This window comes from Erigeron canadensis, chromosome 3 (assembly GCF_010389155.1).
Source record: "Erigeron canadensis isolate Cc75 chromosome 3, C_canadensis_v1, whole genome shotgun sequence".
NCBI classification, from domain to species: Eukaryota; Viridiplantae; Streptophyta; class Magnoliopsida; order Asterales; family Asteraceae; genus Erigeron; species Erigeron canadensis.
The window spans coordinates 42,129,766-42,145,662 of NC_057763.1; the positions used below are offsets into that span (position 1 = coordinate 42,129,766).

At 34.0% G+C, this 15,897-nt stretch overlaps 2 protein-coding genes across 2 annotated transcripts; both read right to left on the reverse strand.

The window, feature by feature from the left end:
* Positions 1–5,772: 5,772 nt before the first annotated feature.
* On the reverse strand, positions 5,773–9,212 carry LOC122593549 (AT-rich interactive domain-containing protein 1-like). Its single transcript, XM_043765971.1, has 2 exons — positions 8,305–9,212; positions 5,773–6,866 (listed from the first exon to the last, which is right to left on the reverse strand). Exons 1-2 carry the CDS (start codon positions 8,668–8,670, stop codon positions 6,051–6,053), a joined length of 1,182 nt encoding a protein of 393 aa, XP_043621906.1. The 5' UTR covers positions 8,671–9,212; the 3' UTR covers positions 5,773–6,050.
* A 3,225-nt stretch (positions 9,213–12,437) lies between these two features.
* LOC122594153 (G-type lectin S-receptor-like serine/threonine-protein kinase SD2-2) lies at positions 12,438–15,216 on the reverse strand. Its single transcript, XM_043766625.1, has one exon. It carries the CDS (start codon positions 15,089–15,091, stop codon positions 12,617–12,619), a length of 2,475 nt encoding a protein of 824 aa, XP_043622560.1. The 5' UTR covers positions 15,092–15,216; the 3' UTR covers positions 12,438–12,616.
* Positions 15,217–15,897: the final 681 nt, after the last annotated feature.

The window sequence follows — 15,897 nt, forward strand, 5'->3', positions numbered from 1 at the left end:
CTTGGGATTTTTTTAGCTTTGAGAAATTAAATTTCAACCATACAAGATTTATATAACAATAGTTCATCAATTTATAACATCTCTTATTCTTTTATGAGTTATTAAAACCACTTACGATATGATGTTTATAAAAAGGATAATCCTCTTTAATAACTTAAGATAGGAAAAATAAAATTAAAGTTATACATACTTTAATACAAATTCGCCATTGACTTCCATAACCTCACATCACAAATTATCTTTTCGTGTTTTTTTTCTAACAACGCATAATTATGTGTCTGTCAACCATATAATGAGCTCGTATTTACCAACACAACTACTTAATGTGCAATATATATATATATATATATATAGGGGTGGTTATTCACTTATTTGTAGTACATGTACTTTTTATAGTACATGTGTAAATTAACTTACACACTTCTTCTTCCTTCTTCCTTTCATCCCCGACCACCACCATGATCATCCGGCGACGAAGACCATCTCCGGCGAGACTTACACATGTGTAATTTAACTTACACATGTATAAGTTAACTTTCCGGCGAGAATCAGGTTCATTTTCGGGTGAATATTGTACGGGACAGAGACCCTTATCCCTCTAAACTGACTGTCAAGGGACGCATATGGGAATCATATGGATTTGATGGACGGCGATCCAAGAGATGGTAACGGTTTGCTACGGTACGGGTGAGGCCCTTGTTGTCGGCGCCGACACTGTGGTTGGGGTGGTCGGAGATGATGGTGGTTGGTGGTGGTTGTCTCGCGAAAGAAAAAACCTAGAAATTTTAAACCCTAAAATGCTAAAAAAAACGTTGTACTTACACATGTGTAAGTCTCGTCGGAGATGGTCGCCGTCGCCGGAGGATCATGGTGGTGGTCGGAGATGGAAGAAAGAAGAAAGAAGAAATATGTAAGTTAATATACACATGTACTATAAAAAGTACATGTACTACAAATAACTTTCTTATATACATGTATATAGGGAAAAGTGAATATGGGGTTGTTCCCCATCTAAGCTTAATGAGGAACCCTTCACATTCAAATATTTTAATATTTGTTTGTATTTTAAATAGAACTATGGGGACAACCCGATACTCACTTCCCCCATATATATATGGTAGAGATCCAGAGAGAATGTTCTTAAGGAGAGAATTGAGCAAAGGTCCGTTTTTTTTAGCTTGTTTTTTTGGGTTTTTTTTTTCATTTTTTCCATTCTTTCTTTAATTGACTCGATTCATAAAAAGAATAATTTTTAAAAAAAATAATTTCTAACCCGAGTTAGTGAGTTATACACGTGATAGGTCATAGAGGGTAATCAGTGATGGAATGATCTACCTAACGAGATTCGGCATTAGCCATCCATAGACTGAAAGGCTTCGCTTATAGCTTACGGGCTACGCCTTTTGAAAAAAAAAATTATATGGAATTAATTAATTAAAGAGAGAATGAAAACGTGGAAAAAAAAAGTTCAAAAAAACAAGCTAAAAAAATTTTAAAAAACGAATCTTCTTTCCCTTCTCTCCTTAAAGTACATTCTCATTTGATCTCTATCCTATATAGGAAAGATAATTATAGTACATGCATTAAAAAAAAGTACAACAAGTACATGTGTAAGTTAACTTACTTCTTTCTTCTTTCCATCTCCGACCACCACCATGATCATCACCGACCACAACCATGATCCTCCGGCTATGGCGACCATCTCCGGCGAGACTTACACATGGTCGCCGTCGCCGGAAGATCATGGTGGTAGTCGGAGATGATCATGATAGTGGTTGGCGGAGGATGTCTCGCCGGAGAAGAATGAAGAATAAGGAAGTAAGTTAAATTAGGGATCGTTTGTTTTTACTTAAAACTTCTGAACATCCTCTTAGATCTGACCGAGTCAGATGTTTCATGTGTTCCCATCGTTTGTTTTTCTTTCATACTCAGAGGATGAAACCTCTTAGCAACATCATACTCGGTCAGAGTTTTCCAACCCTCTTTTTTTCCATCTGTAAACAGAAAATAATTCTAAACACGAGTTTTTTCATTGCTTTGTTCATCCCACGATGATCATTACCTCATTTCTTTTTCTGTTGTTCAATACCGCCGACCTCCCACCGGAAACCTCCCACAACAGCCACCCACAACCGGTGATCGCACCCGAAGCAAGAAGACATCATGCCCGTTTGTCTCCGTCGTTGCCTGGCATTTTTTTTGGTGGGAGAAAGATGAGAGTGACAAAAAATAAATGGGAGCATATTCATTTACATTCATTTACAAAATTACATATGAGAAGACGGTGAATGAGAAAAAAAATTGTAGAAAAGAGATGAGAGAGATAAAGAAAATAATTACTTATATGTTTTAGTATCAATAAAAATATCAATATAGATAGAGATGGAGGAAATCTGAAGTGTTTAAAGATTCCTTTGATCGATGTTTTCCTTACATATTACAAATAATTAATTGGGAAGTTATAAAATGTGTATGCGTATTTTTAAAATAAACATACACTTTTCTTTAAAATTATACTATAACAATAATGATACTTTTTAGTTGTAATACCTCATTTTTAATGTTTATGTCCCGGACAAGTGTATTTTTAGAGTAATTGTAGCAATTTAAAATTAACACTCGTTATTCAGACATTTTTATATATTTGGACGTTTTTATAAAAACAAACAATCATAATCATTTAGACTTCAGACATTTAAACCACATTTTAACATTCAGAAATGGTATTCAGATTCAGATGATCACCTCTTACAGAAAACAAGCAAGGCCTTACACATGTACCTTTTGTACTTTTTTAATGTTTGTATTATAAATAACTCACATATATATATATATATATAAGAAAAAATACGTTGGTTAAAATATTAATTTGAGTCCCGTTGGATGGCACGATTGGAACGCTAGTTTTATATAAACCACTAGTCCTAATACATGTATGATGTACAGTATTTATATAGATCGTATCATAAATAAATTCTAATATGCCTTATACATGATTCGAGTATTAAATAAATTATGGTTAAAGTAAACCAATGATTGAAGTTAAGTTATAATATATGTTTAGTTAAAGTTTTGCATCCATCTTAAATTTTTACAATCACATCAAAATTAGATTTTGTAAGCATAGTAGATGACGACAAATATCCTTATGATTTCGGATCGTAAACTCAAATTTTTGGAGTTTTCATGTTAATAACTTATTATTATATGTAATATAAGTAATAGGAGTTGAAAAATTGAGAAGGAAAAAGAGACAATTTTAGTATTGAGAAAACGATCAATCAAATAAGGTTATAATGTGTTTTGTATTTATAAGCCAAAAGTGAATCTATATACAATTAAAAAAAACTAATTTAATAAAATAAATAAACTAAAATGACACATTATTGATTAAGGATTACGTCACGTGTCATTTCAAAAACATTTCAATCTTGTTTCAATTAATTGACTAATTGTATAAAAAATAAAGTACATGATATGAAACCATATACATGTGTTGAAAATCGAAATTCACGAATTAAGTATTGGGTTTGGAGTAACTAATCCTTATTAGGTTACAACACAATACATTACATTAAATAACTAAATACATATGGATAGTTAAAAAGAATAATTTTTTATTTTTTATTATTTAATTAGTTCTATAAAATTAATTATTTAATTAGTTCTATAAATTTTAATATATATTAAAAGAATTTGGTGGGACCAAGGTGACACGTAGCACTTTAAAATTATTCGACGTGTCGATTAAAGAATACATCAATTCTATTTTAGTATATTGTTAGATGCAATATTCATAAACATGTTAATCTCTAAAAATTGAAGTGGTAGTTTATACAAATTGTATAAACATGTTAAAATATTAAGAGTGAATTACAGAAATCGTCCCTGTCGTGGTACCCATCTTGCAGGTTTCATCCCTAACTTTCAATAATTACAGTTTTAGTCCAAAAAACTTTGCTCCGTCAACAATTTTAGTCCTGGCATAAACGTCCGTTTTAAACCAAGTCACGTGATTCACACGTGATGGGTAATCTCGTAAATTGACTTAATAAGACCTAGAGTTAATTACAGAAATCGTCCCTGTTGTAGACGGTCACTTGCAACTTTCAACCCTAACTTTCAAAAAATTACAATTTTGGTCCAAAATTTTTATCCTCAATCTATATGAAAAGAAATATTTACACACCAAAAAAAAATTCCTAATTATCCAACTTCTTCTATTTCTATCAGATATAAATTCACAAAAAATCTTAACTCACACCCTACTCTTTTTTTGAAAACTAGAGATTCAGACTCTCTTGGATTTAAGTGTTTATGGGTTTTAAGAATTGATATATTTTTTTTTGCTTAGTTTTATTTTTGTTTTGAAAACTTATAAAGACAGAGGAAGAGCTAAAAATAATAAAGATGGTGATATTTTTCTAAGATTTTTTTGTTTGTGAGTTAATTGTATATAAAGAATAGATCTAATATATATAATTATACGAGCATGGTATCCGCGTAATGCGGCAGCGATGATTGCGTAAAATGGTGGCGACAAATGATGATGGTGGTGACGGCAAGTGTAGGTAATCGATGTAAAGATGTTTGATTTAAAGGGGGTAGTAGAGATATTTTATAATATAAGGGACTAATGGTGTAATTTAAAATTAAAGGTGGTATTGATTTAATTCATTAAGGGTAATTTAGTCATTTTGCATGTCCTATTGTTGTAAACTTTCAACATAAGAGGATAATTTTTATATAGTAGTATAGATATTATGTTTGTATACAGATCATGTATTGATATGAAAGTAATGAGATTTGGAGTTTCAATATATTTTGGATTAAATTTGTGTTTGATTTTGGATCTGGGATTGTATCTGTGATATATGTTATGCATTAGAAATCCAAATGATTTTGTGTTTAATTTTATTTTGGATTTTGGACCAAAACTATAATTTTTTGAAAGTTAGGGATAAAAGTTGCAAGTAACTGCCCACAACAGAGACGATTTTTGTAATTAACTCTGGGTATTATTAAGTCAATTTACGAGATTATTCATCACGTGCGAATCACGTGACCTGATTTTAAACGGACGTTTATAGCCATGACTAAAACTGTTGACGGAGCAAAGTTTTTTAGACTTTTTTTAGACTAAAACTGTAGTTTTTGAAAGTTAGGGATGAAACCTGCAAACTGGGTACCACGACAGGGACGATTTCTGTAATTAACTCAAATATTAATTTGGGTGGTGTTGTATTTATCTATTCTCCCCCAGATAGAACAACTTAATTTGTGTTTATCTATTTTTCTTTTGCAAATGTTTGCAAGATTATGACTAAAATTTTAGACTTCCAGTCGCAGGGTTATAAGATGTTCAGATTGAGTCGGATTAAAAGTTTAATGCCACAATCAATTGGACATCTTGACGCTCCATCTTCATGTTTTTTACTAAGAAAGCGCCCAGGCTTGTATAGAATCTTAAAAGTATTTGAAAATTTTCAGACCAACACCCCCTCATCCAAGAAAATTTTATGAAGAGTTGTCTGACTTATGTAACCATCAGTTGAACGAACCATTTATTTATATCGTTACATGATAAATCTAGCCTTGTTCCGCTATGGCAAACCATGTATTGAGCTATCATTAACAAATTTTGTCAAATTACGCTCAACCGTGTCAAACATTATCAATTTTGATTTCGAGTACAAATATAAGCTCAAAAATGATAACAAGTCAAACATAATCGAAAACAACTCTGACTAGGCTTGTTATCAGCACTACCTAAACCCAAGTATGAAAAATGACATATCATCTGGAAAAGCAATAAGAGTAACAAAGCAATTGGCGCCTACATTTCAACAAATGCAACAAAAATGTCAATGTCTATGCAAGCTTTAAAAAGCCCTCAACCTATGCCTCCTTTTCATTTACACCAGTACATGTAAAAACTTCAAAATTTTCAGCTCATTCTTTTGTTAAATCAATCAACAAAAATATCGACAGGTCTATACTTGGACGTCAAACTTTATACCAAAAAAGAACGAACTAAGGTGTTAAGAGTATCATGTAATATTCAAATGTACCTTCTTCGGAGAGCTTAAGATGAATTCTGTAGACTTGTTTAGGTCATGCCCAACTTTCTCAAGTTCATCATCATCACTATCAACATTACTTGGATCAGCCCGATTCTGGTAGGCCCTACGTCTTACCAAATAGACATTGAAGTAGTAGCTCACAAGAGCCGTTCTTGTTTTGTTCTTGAAATATGTCACTAGTTCATCCCAAAAACTCCTACCTGAAGACTCAGGGTTTGACTTGATTATATCTGCAAACTTCTTTTCTTCATTTTTTGTCCATTCGAGAGAAACTATTTCACCCATCGTATCAATTCTCCATTTAGTAAAAGCCGAACCCAATTCAATTTTGACCCGGGATCTTTTTTCAGCAATATGAAATCTAACACATTCCGAAGAACCTACAAATTCACAGCCACATGAGCCCTGTCTTCCTGCTCCAATTGGTTCCCTCTCAATAAAACTGGTTCGCTTTTCAGTTTCTTCTAGAGGCCAAACACGGGTACCTAGCCATTTTGTTTCACTTTCATATGTTTTTTCTCCAGGCCAGTGTGGTGTTTCTGCTTGAAAAGAGTGACCCACTGGGATGCGTTTTCTCCTGTATTTGGTGGCCCAGAGAGAATCTTCGTCCTCTGCATCACTCGGGCTCCCGTTGGATGACGACTCTGAACAATCTCGAACCTGCAGTTTTCTAGACAAAATGATTGACCGCGTCACTTTAACAGTAACCAGCCTCTGACTGCATCTTGGGGTTGATTTCGTGAGTCGGTCATCATACATGTCTGGATGCATCTTTCGCTTCTTCTGCAAAAAAAAAAAAACAAAAGCATAATCTTTATTAATGGAAGTAATAAAATCATGAACCAAGATAAAGGGGTAAATTGGTCATTTGCCCACTATGTGCCTTGCAGTCATGTGCATGATCAATTATAGACAACACATTGCAGTTAAGCCAATTTGGACCCAAAGTTGAGGTTAGAAACTTTGGGACTTGATACAAATGTTGGGTATACAAACTCAGGCTATACATAAAACTAACTCTAAATTTTCACAAAAATAATAAAATTAAATCAAAGCAATATCTACTTAGCCATATTTCAAAGCCTCTTTTTGGAATCAAATGTGATCTGCACTCAAACTAAATTCTTAATATGTTTTCAATTTCAGTATACGGTAGATTTACGTCAATATACGACTTGGTGTATCAACAAATATAGTAACACCTCTATAAATTTCTTCAGAATAACAATTGATATTAAGTACACAATTAAGAAACAAAACATGAGTGCACAAAAGAAAATCCCCTGGTCTTCCAAAGTTCAAGGGTTTTCCATGGGACCATGGCTAGGGAAGAGAGCTTTTGTATGCAACAAATCTTCTGCATATTTCGCAAAAAGTAACCTTATAAGCTGTCCAAGACCCATCCTTACTAGTGAAAGGCCCAGGCGTATAAACTGCCATTCTAGAACAAAACAAGGGTATGCACAGAAATAACATGTTTATTTACATCTCAAACTAGGCGGAAATATAAAGGGTGGCACGTGCATACCAAATGTTGTATGCAGGTTCACTTCCAACCCTTAGATTTCTGAAACTATAAGCGAGGGTCAACACTGATCGGGTCAGACCGGATTGACCTATCTCCCATCTCCATTTTTGTGTCGTATATATTTGTTGAATAAATAAGTGTTCACTTTTATAAGGGAAGAACTTGAATGAAAATGTTTTAAATTTAATATTAGAAAAATAAATATGTCTCATTATCGGGAAAGAGGGTGTGGCACTTGCATATAGCTAAGATGAGTCCTAAAAGAATTCACAATAAGTAGTTGAATGCAAACACTACACCCTCTAACACAGATCTTGTTTTTACTTTGGAACATAATTTAGTCATAGTATTTCCCTATTTGTCAAATATCTTAAATACTTTCGACTACAAGCGCAAACCAACGCTGTCAAATAATTAATCAAACAATAATAGAAAAACTAACAGTTGCAACTTCAAAGCTCATAGGGACCATTGGGTTCATGCTGCTAGAAGTCTAGAACCATTAATGCGCCCAAATACATATGAAGCAGAAGCTACATTGGGAGATATGTCTATAAATGCAAATCATATCTATCCAACATCATGAAACCAAGTTCAACAGCAGAAAACGCTTGACGTAAGGGAATCAGATATCAAATAAATGAATAATCATCTAGAATATAATCATTGAATTAAAAGGGGATTCATAATTACCTGCCAAACAGATTGATTAGTATTTGGATGGTCATTAACCTTCACCCTCAATGCCTCTTTCGCTGACAAAACCTGCTTCCATACATGATCACTTCCATAAGCCTTCCACTTAGAACTGGATGGCATCGACCCAACTGCAGGATCACACGGATTTTTCGCTACTCGTTTCACCCAATCCAACAAAGGCAAATAACACTCTTTCTTCCTCTTTCTAATCAACTCCTTCTCTTCCTCAATACCAACACATAATTCAGTAACACCAAAGTTTTCACCAACACAACAATCTTTACTTCCAACATCCTTAAACCCTACAAACTTATTTTCATCTATAACATCAACATCCATAAAAAACTGTTCCAAATCCATAAATTTTAAACCCCCCTTCAAGATACAAGCTTTAAAATCGCCGAAAAATTAGAATCCAGCCAAGATTCCTTAGCAAATAGGCCGTATTTAAGTACTTTACTATATATGTGTGTTTGTGTGCATAAACCTACTATAACTCTCATAAAAGCACTCAATCAAGTACTTTAATAGCAAACAATTGAACAATTTACTAAACTTATAATCAATAACTCCACATTTTACTAAAACCCTAAATTTGTCAAACCTTTTTAGGATTTCACAAAAATCCAAAGAAAACCCATCTCTTTGCTTTGAAGATCCTGCCATTAGATACAAAAAAGTTTCAAACTTTGAGTATGTATATATATTCAATAAACAAAAACGAATGAGGCTTTCCCTTTGACTCGGATATACGCGACGCAAGTGATCTAAACACTAAATGAGCAAAATCTTGCAAAAGGGTACAAAAATATGAAAGAAACAAGCTTAATAAATGATTAAACCAAACAAATTTTAAGGGTTTTTGGCGGGAAGATAAAAATTGATAACCATGAAAATAGGATAAAATCTAGGGTACAATTTAGAGTCCCTACACATATATAATTTGAGTAAGAAAGAAAAAAAAAAAAGAAAGAGACTTTTTAATGATGTTTCCTACAATTTTTGACAAACAATATATTATCAATCAATTTCTTAATGTGTGTGTGAGAGAGGGAGAGAAGTGTAGAGAGAGAGGGAAAATACCAGTATTTTTGTGGGGTGGGTAGGGGCTTAGTTTTTCTTGGCCCTCTATCAAATTCCTTTTGGATTTATCTATTGAAGTTTTTTTTAGAGAGAAAGGGTGAGATTTATGATTAGAGGTTTTTTTTATGTGTAAAGAAAGACAGTAGAGAGCTTATATACTTCAACGATATTGTATTGAATCTAACTATGGTTCTCTTTTTAACTAAGATTATTGATGATGTTGGGTTGTAAGAGGATATAGATGGCAAATAACATGGTTTTATTAGGTTTATGTAGGGTTTTCTTGTTTATATATATAAAAAACTAGAGGCCCATATATTTTGGGTTATAAGCCCGATTCGTGTAGACTCGGATCTAAATATGGTATGGATTCGGGTTTTATGAGAAAAAAAAAACCAAATCCATGTATAAATAAAACCAATTGTGGATTACAAAAGGTTTCATTTATCAAAAACCAATGATCTGATTGTTATCACTGTTAACTTTAGAAGAAAAAAACCGTTTTACAGATAATACTAGTCTTAATACCCGTACGATGTATGGTAGCTATATTGATTGTGTCATAAATAAATTACAATATATGTTTGGTTAAAGTTTTAGATTTACCTTAAATTTTTACAATCACATCAAAATCAGAACTTGTAAGCATAGCGGATGACGACAAATGGCCTTGTGATTCCGGATCGTAAACTCAAGTTTTTTTTAAGTCTTCATGTTAATAACTTATTTTTTTCGAACGGCAAATGTTAATAACTTATTATAAGTAATAGGAGTTGAAGAATTGAGGGGAAAAAAACAATTTTATTAATGAGAAAACGATTAATCAAATAAGGTTATAATGTGTTTTGTATATATAAGACAAAAGTTATACGAGTAGTTTAATTCTAAGTCTAATAAGGGAATTGAATTCATATATAGTTAAAAAAAAGCTAACTTAATAAAACAAATAAATTAAAATGACATATGTCGATCAAATATTACGTCACGTGTCGTTTTAAGAATATCTCAATCATATTTTAATTTATTGGTAGATTGGTGAAAATATAGTTCTTAGAAAATTTCTTGAACTAAAAAACCCAAAAACCAAACTGACTTGATTAATTTGATTTTGGAATTCAAAAAAATTTGAACGGGTGAAAATCAATCTCCAAGCCAAACCAAACTAAAAACCATATATTAATTAAACAATATATAGACAATCATGTTTCAGAAAGTTTGATACGATAAGTGAAAAACATATTGACACATATGTTTCTCTTACATTTATCATAATACATAGGTGGTATTATTTACAAAACTATTTTACACTTACATAATACTAACAAGATCTTTAAAAACAACAAACTCGACTTTTATTTCTTTTGAAAGACTGATACTCGATTTGTCTTGACTATACAGTCTACTAACTTCGATTGACCTTAATTAATAATTAGAGTCTATCTATCCTCATCTCTTACAAGGCCGGAGGTCCTTTTCTATCTTTAGATAGAACATGGAAGCAGTCTCTCTAAACCGTCGTGGTAAGGGTAAGACTGTCTACATCTTAACCTCCCTCATACACCGTCGAGGTATTGGGACCCAAAACCCGTGAAAGACGGCATTGGGTGTTACTTACTTTTTCTAGTCTATAATTGTTTCTTGAATGCATAAATGCTACCGTTAGTTTTAACTACTATAATTTATGTATAAAAACGACACGATACTGAAAACCGACCTAAAACTATTACGCTTTCTCAAACTATACCTAAAGCTAACATCCGTCAAAAGGACGTTAGAAACACCCATGTATAGTGCACGTGATGGGTGTTTTTGGCCTATTTTACCAATTTTCGTCCCTATTTTTTCCGGTTGTTATCATCTCAATCTAGCTCTAAACCAAAACTCAGGATATGCAACTAAAATCCAAAAACAAAAAGGCAAAAAACTAACATATATCAAAAACAATCTAAATCCAAACATTCCAACATCAATTTTAAATCCATACTAAAAATTGGAAAAGGTAAATCAAAAACACTTCTTTTGGTTTTAAAAGATAAGACTATTCAATTCACAACACACTCATGAAAAACTTTCGTTGTCAACTTGTTATCTATAGAACTATAGCAGCAAACAAACCAACCAGTGATTGATTTTTCCATTCTTCTCAATTGAAAGTGCCATACATATAATCTATCTATATTTATCATATCTCATATAATAAATTAATAATATCCCTCTCTTAAAATTTGAATGCGACATTGATGGGTTTAAATGGCGATGGTGGATGAGAGGATGACGACATGTGTGTAATTTCGCTTGAGATTATGTCTCGATTATTTGAATAGGCATGCTAATATCATAAAAACTGTTCGGCGACCCCATAATAAAAATTCTGGCTCCGATGTTAGCTCTAGGCATAGTCCAATTGAGAACATAAAACTTGGGTATGCTAGGCTTTATAAAAAAAATATTTGTATCATAAATAATGAATGATTTATTATACTTACACGGTACAACTTTTATAACATATTTTATAATTCAATAAGATATTTGTCTCACAGATATACCAATTGTTATGATACGAATATTACTCTTAATAAAAAAAAAACATAGGTATGAAACCAATTCAGGCACGTGACGGCATGTTACATTACGTTTGTCACACAGGGCATTAACCTTCCGGTCTCTATGTTTTAGTTTTTCTACTTTGACTTCAAAGGTCCAAACTAGATATTTTCATATAAAGTTTGAATTTGAAAACTACGTCAAAGGACCAAATAGTATACTGTGTAATATGTATACATAATTTATTTGTCAATATCAAAAAAGCAGTTGTTAAAACTATAGAAATGTAAGGTTGACATTTATAGGTCAAAGTTGAGCTAAGTAGAATGATACAGACTACTGAGCAGGTAAATGTTTTTCTTGTATTTCCACCAAAAATATCTGCTTTGTAAAACTGGTTGATATATCATGAGATTTAATAGATTTTGTAAATATAAAAAATAAAATAAAATAAGTCCAAAGCAAAAGCAAAAGCGAAAGCTGCAAAACTACTAACAAACTAGAGAGAAAATATGGTTTATGAATTATGACATTTGATTGTCAAAGCAAAACAACTAACGAACTAGAGAAGAAATATGGTTTATGACATATCGTTTTAGAATGTGTACACTTGTTTGTAACGAGATACCATAAACAATATATTAACAGATGCATATTTCGCTAAAAAAGTAACACGACCTTAGACAGCAAACCGTGAATCCTTTGAATCAACAGAGACGTGTGAAAATGTATCATTTCGGCTATTGCCACCAACGCCATGGAAAGACTCACCAGAAACTAACGCTTGAAGCAACTTTGGTGGCGGAGGGACCTCAACCGCCACCACCCCTTCCAACATCTTAACAACCATCCCCATTGTTGGTCTTGTCACTTCTTCATCTTGTATACACCACACTGCCACTAATCCAACCCTCACTGCTTCCTCCATATCATACGCACCGCCAAGCCTCTCATCCACAACCGATGCCACCTCGCCTTCTGTTATCTTCTTAGCCGCCCATGGTGGGAAAAACCACTTCTCGTTACTCTCACCTCCGTTGCCACCATCAGGTGGACCTTCAACATTCCGTCGACCCCCTAATAGCTCCAATAATGTCATCCCATAGCTATACACGTCGGCTTTTGTGGTTATAGCCACCCCAGATATCCACTCTGGCGCCACATAACCCCACGTTCCTCTCATCGTAGCCAAAACCCGGCTAAAATCTCGACCTATCAATTTCGCCAAACCAAAATCTGACACCTTGGCTGAAAAATCTTGATCAAGTAAAATATTTTCCGGCTTAATATCACAATGTATGATACAATTCCTACATTCTTCGTGTAAATAAGCAATCCCTCTTGCAGTGCCAATAGCAATCCTGAATCTAGCAACCCAATCAAGATTCCGGCCACCCATTTTCAAGTAGGAACTCAAAGGTCCATTCGGCATATAATCATACACAAGAAGCCTGTGTGACTCTTCAGAACAAAACCCCCTTAATCTAACAAGATTAACATGTTGAATATTACCAATTGTACATACCTCTGCTCGGAACTCCTTTTCACCACCACCCGGCCGATCCAGCCGCTTTACTGCCACAAGGTCCGAATCCACATTCCCACTAAACACCGCCCCAAATCCACCATGACCAAGCTGATCCGAGAACCCATTAGTAGCAGCATGAAGCTCTTTGTATGTAAAAACCCTCAGATTCGTTACAGGAAACACCGATTCCTCCTCTAGTTTCTTCCTCCTAACCTTCCTCTTTCTAGCAATCACTAAAACCGCACCCCCAATCAACAAAACCGCTAGCAAAAAACCAGCCACGCTCACTAAAACAACCATCCTCACGCCAATCTTCTTTCTCCCAACCCCTCTCCGAACCCTAACACTAAACAAATCCTGAACCATCCCCAAACCACTACTCGAATTCCCCAAATTCAACACCTTCCCGAAATAATTCTTACAATAATTCGTCTTCACATTAAACGACAACCCAACACACTCACAATCCTTCAAACACTTGCTCTCACACTCCTTCCTATTCCCCGAAAACCCATCAACCCGTTCTTTATCAAACGTCACTTCCCCAATCTCCTCAAACTCGTCTCCCTCCCCACACTCCTTACCCCCATCTCTAACACACCCACCAGTAAAATCCCCATCATCGAACCATCTAAACCCGTCTAAACACTTACAAGGACTCACAACCTTCTTTCCATCACAAAAACCTAAATTCCCACATAAACCATAAACCCGACAAGGGTTCTCCGGTTGGGACCAAAACATGTTCCAAAACTCGGACTGAACCGACCAAGTATACTGTTTAATCTGACCCGTTGAACCGATACTAAAACGGGTCAATGGTTTCTGTTTCTGGGTCCATACTTCATAAAAACCAAATGTAGCCATTTCACTAAAGGGATTAGTAAAATAGAATTTATATATATATGGCAAAGTCATTTCTGGAACACCTGAAAATATATTTCCAGTCCAATTTCCACTACTCCAATAACTGACATTAACATTATTATTATCAATATAAAAAAGCTCAACCTCACCGTAATCAGGTGGACGCAACCTCAGAGAATACTTACCCAATCCGGGATCATTATCATTTTTCCAACAAGTCAAAGTTTGACCAACAGTTAAATTCATCCCCGGTAAAAAGGTATCAGTTGGGTAGTCAAAGCTCCGCCATAAAACACTCCCAAACGACGTCGTTTCATCATCCAAATTTTTAATAACCAAATCCCCATCTTCCAGAAGCTCGACATCTGCTTGACCAGTGAAGTTAACATCTGGGGTTTGCCAAACGACGTCGCATTCTGTTACCGTTAACTTGCCGTTAGTGAGGAAAAGGGAGGAAGATTGACGGGAAGATAACGGAGTCTGACGGTTGGCGACCCAGATGTAAGTGGGTGTTGGAATAGAAGCATACCAGATGCCTAAATACCATTTGGATGGGTTGTTTGTGTTGAAAAAACCTAAAGCAAATGTTTTGTTTTTGCTGTAAAGAATGGTGGTGTCTGAAAGGATTAGCTTTGATGATAATGATTTGTTGTCATTAGGGTTTAAGCAAGATTGTAATGATGGGGTTAAGAATGTTGTTAGGAGGATTATAATAAAGAGAAAGATGGTTGTTTTGGTGATGAGATTTTGAGGAGACATTGTTGAAATGAAAGTGAAAGCATGATGGTTTGGTTTTTATTTTTTTATATTATTTTTGGCAAGTTATTTGGTCAAAATTTGGAGTTGTGGAAATGGTGACACTGTGTGTCACTGTGTGTGTGTGAGAGGAAGAGAGAGTGGGTGTGGGGGATTTGGGGTGATTTTTATTTTGTGAATTTCATTTTGGTCATTTATGTTTGTGGTGTTTTGCATTTGTGGACCTGAAGTTATAACATGTGCCCATGATAATGTTTTCAAACATAAGGTTACTACTTTTAGATGGTTTACATGAGTTTTATAATAATCTATAACAATTTGGTAGCATATTGAGAGTGAATAATGTAGAGTTGAATGTCCTCTAAACTTGCAAAATCACTTGCTGAAATTGTATATGAAGGTTGATACATGTCAACATTTACAATAATACGGAGTAGTATATATTACCTATAACTCTACAAGTCAACAACATGATTTGTACTTTCCTAGCTTTTTGAACCACAAAGATTAATTTCCATTAGATCAAACAACTGGCAAGGTCTATTACACCAAGTATCCCAATCAAACTCAAACTTATTTGCTATTGTATTAATCCACAAAAATGCCCAAAGATCGTCCTTCAAAGACTAGTAAGGAACAAGAAAAGATGTTATAACGAACCACATTGTTTCTAGCTCTCCACAAACTCCACATTGCAACCAAAATATCAACATTTATCAAAAAAAATTTCCCATAAGTAATGCTTGTATTCAAGCTTTTACAATAATTATTGTTATAAAAACATATACAGTAATTTAAGTGTGATTCGA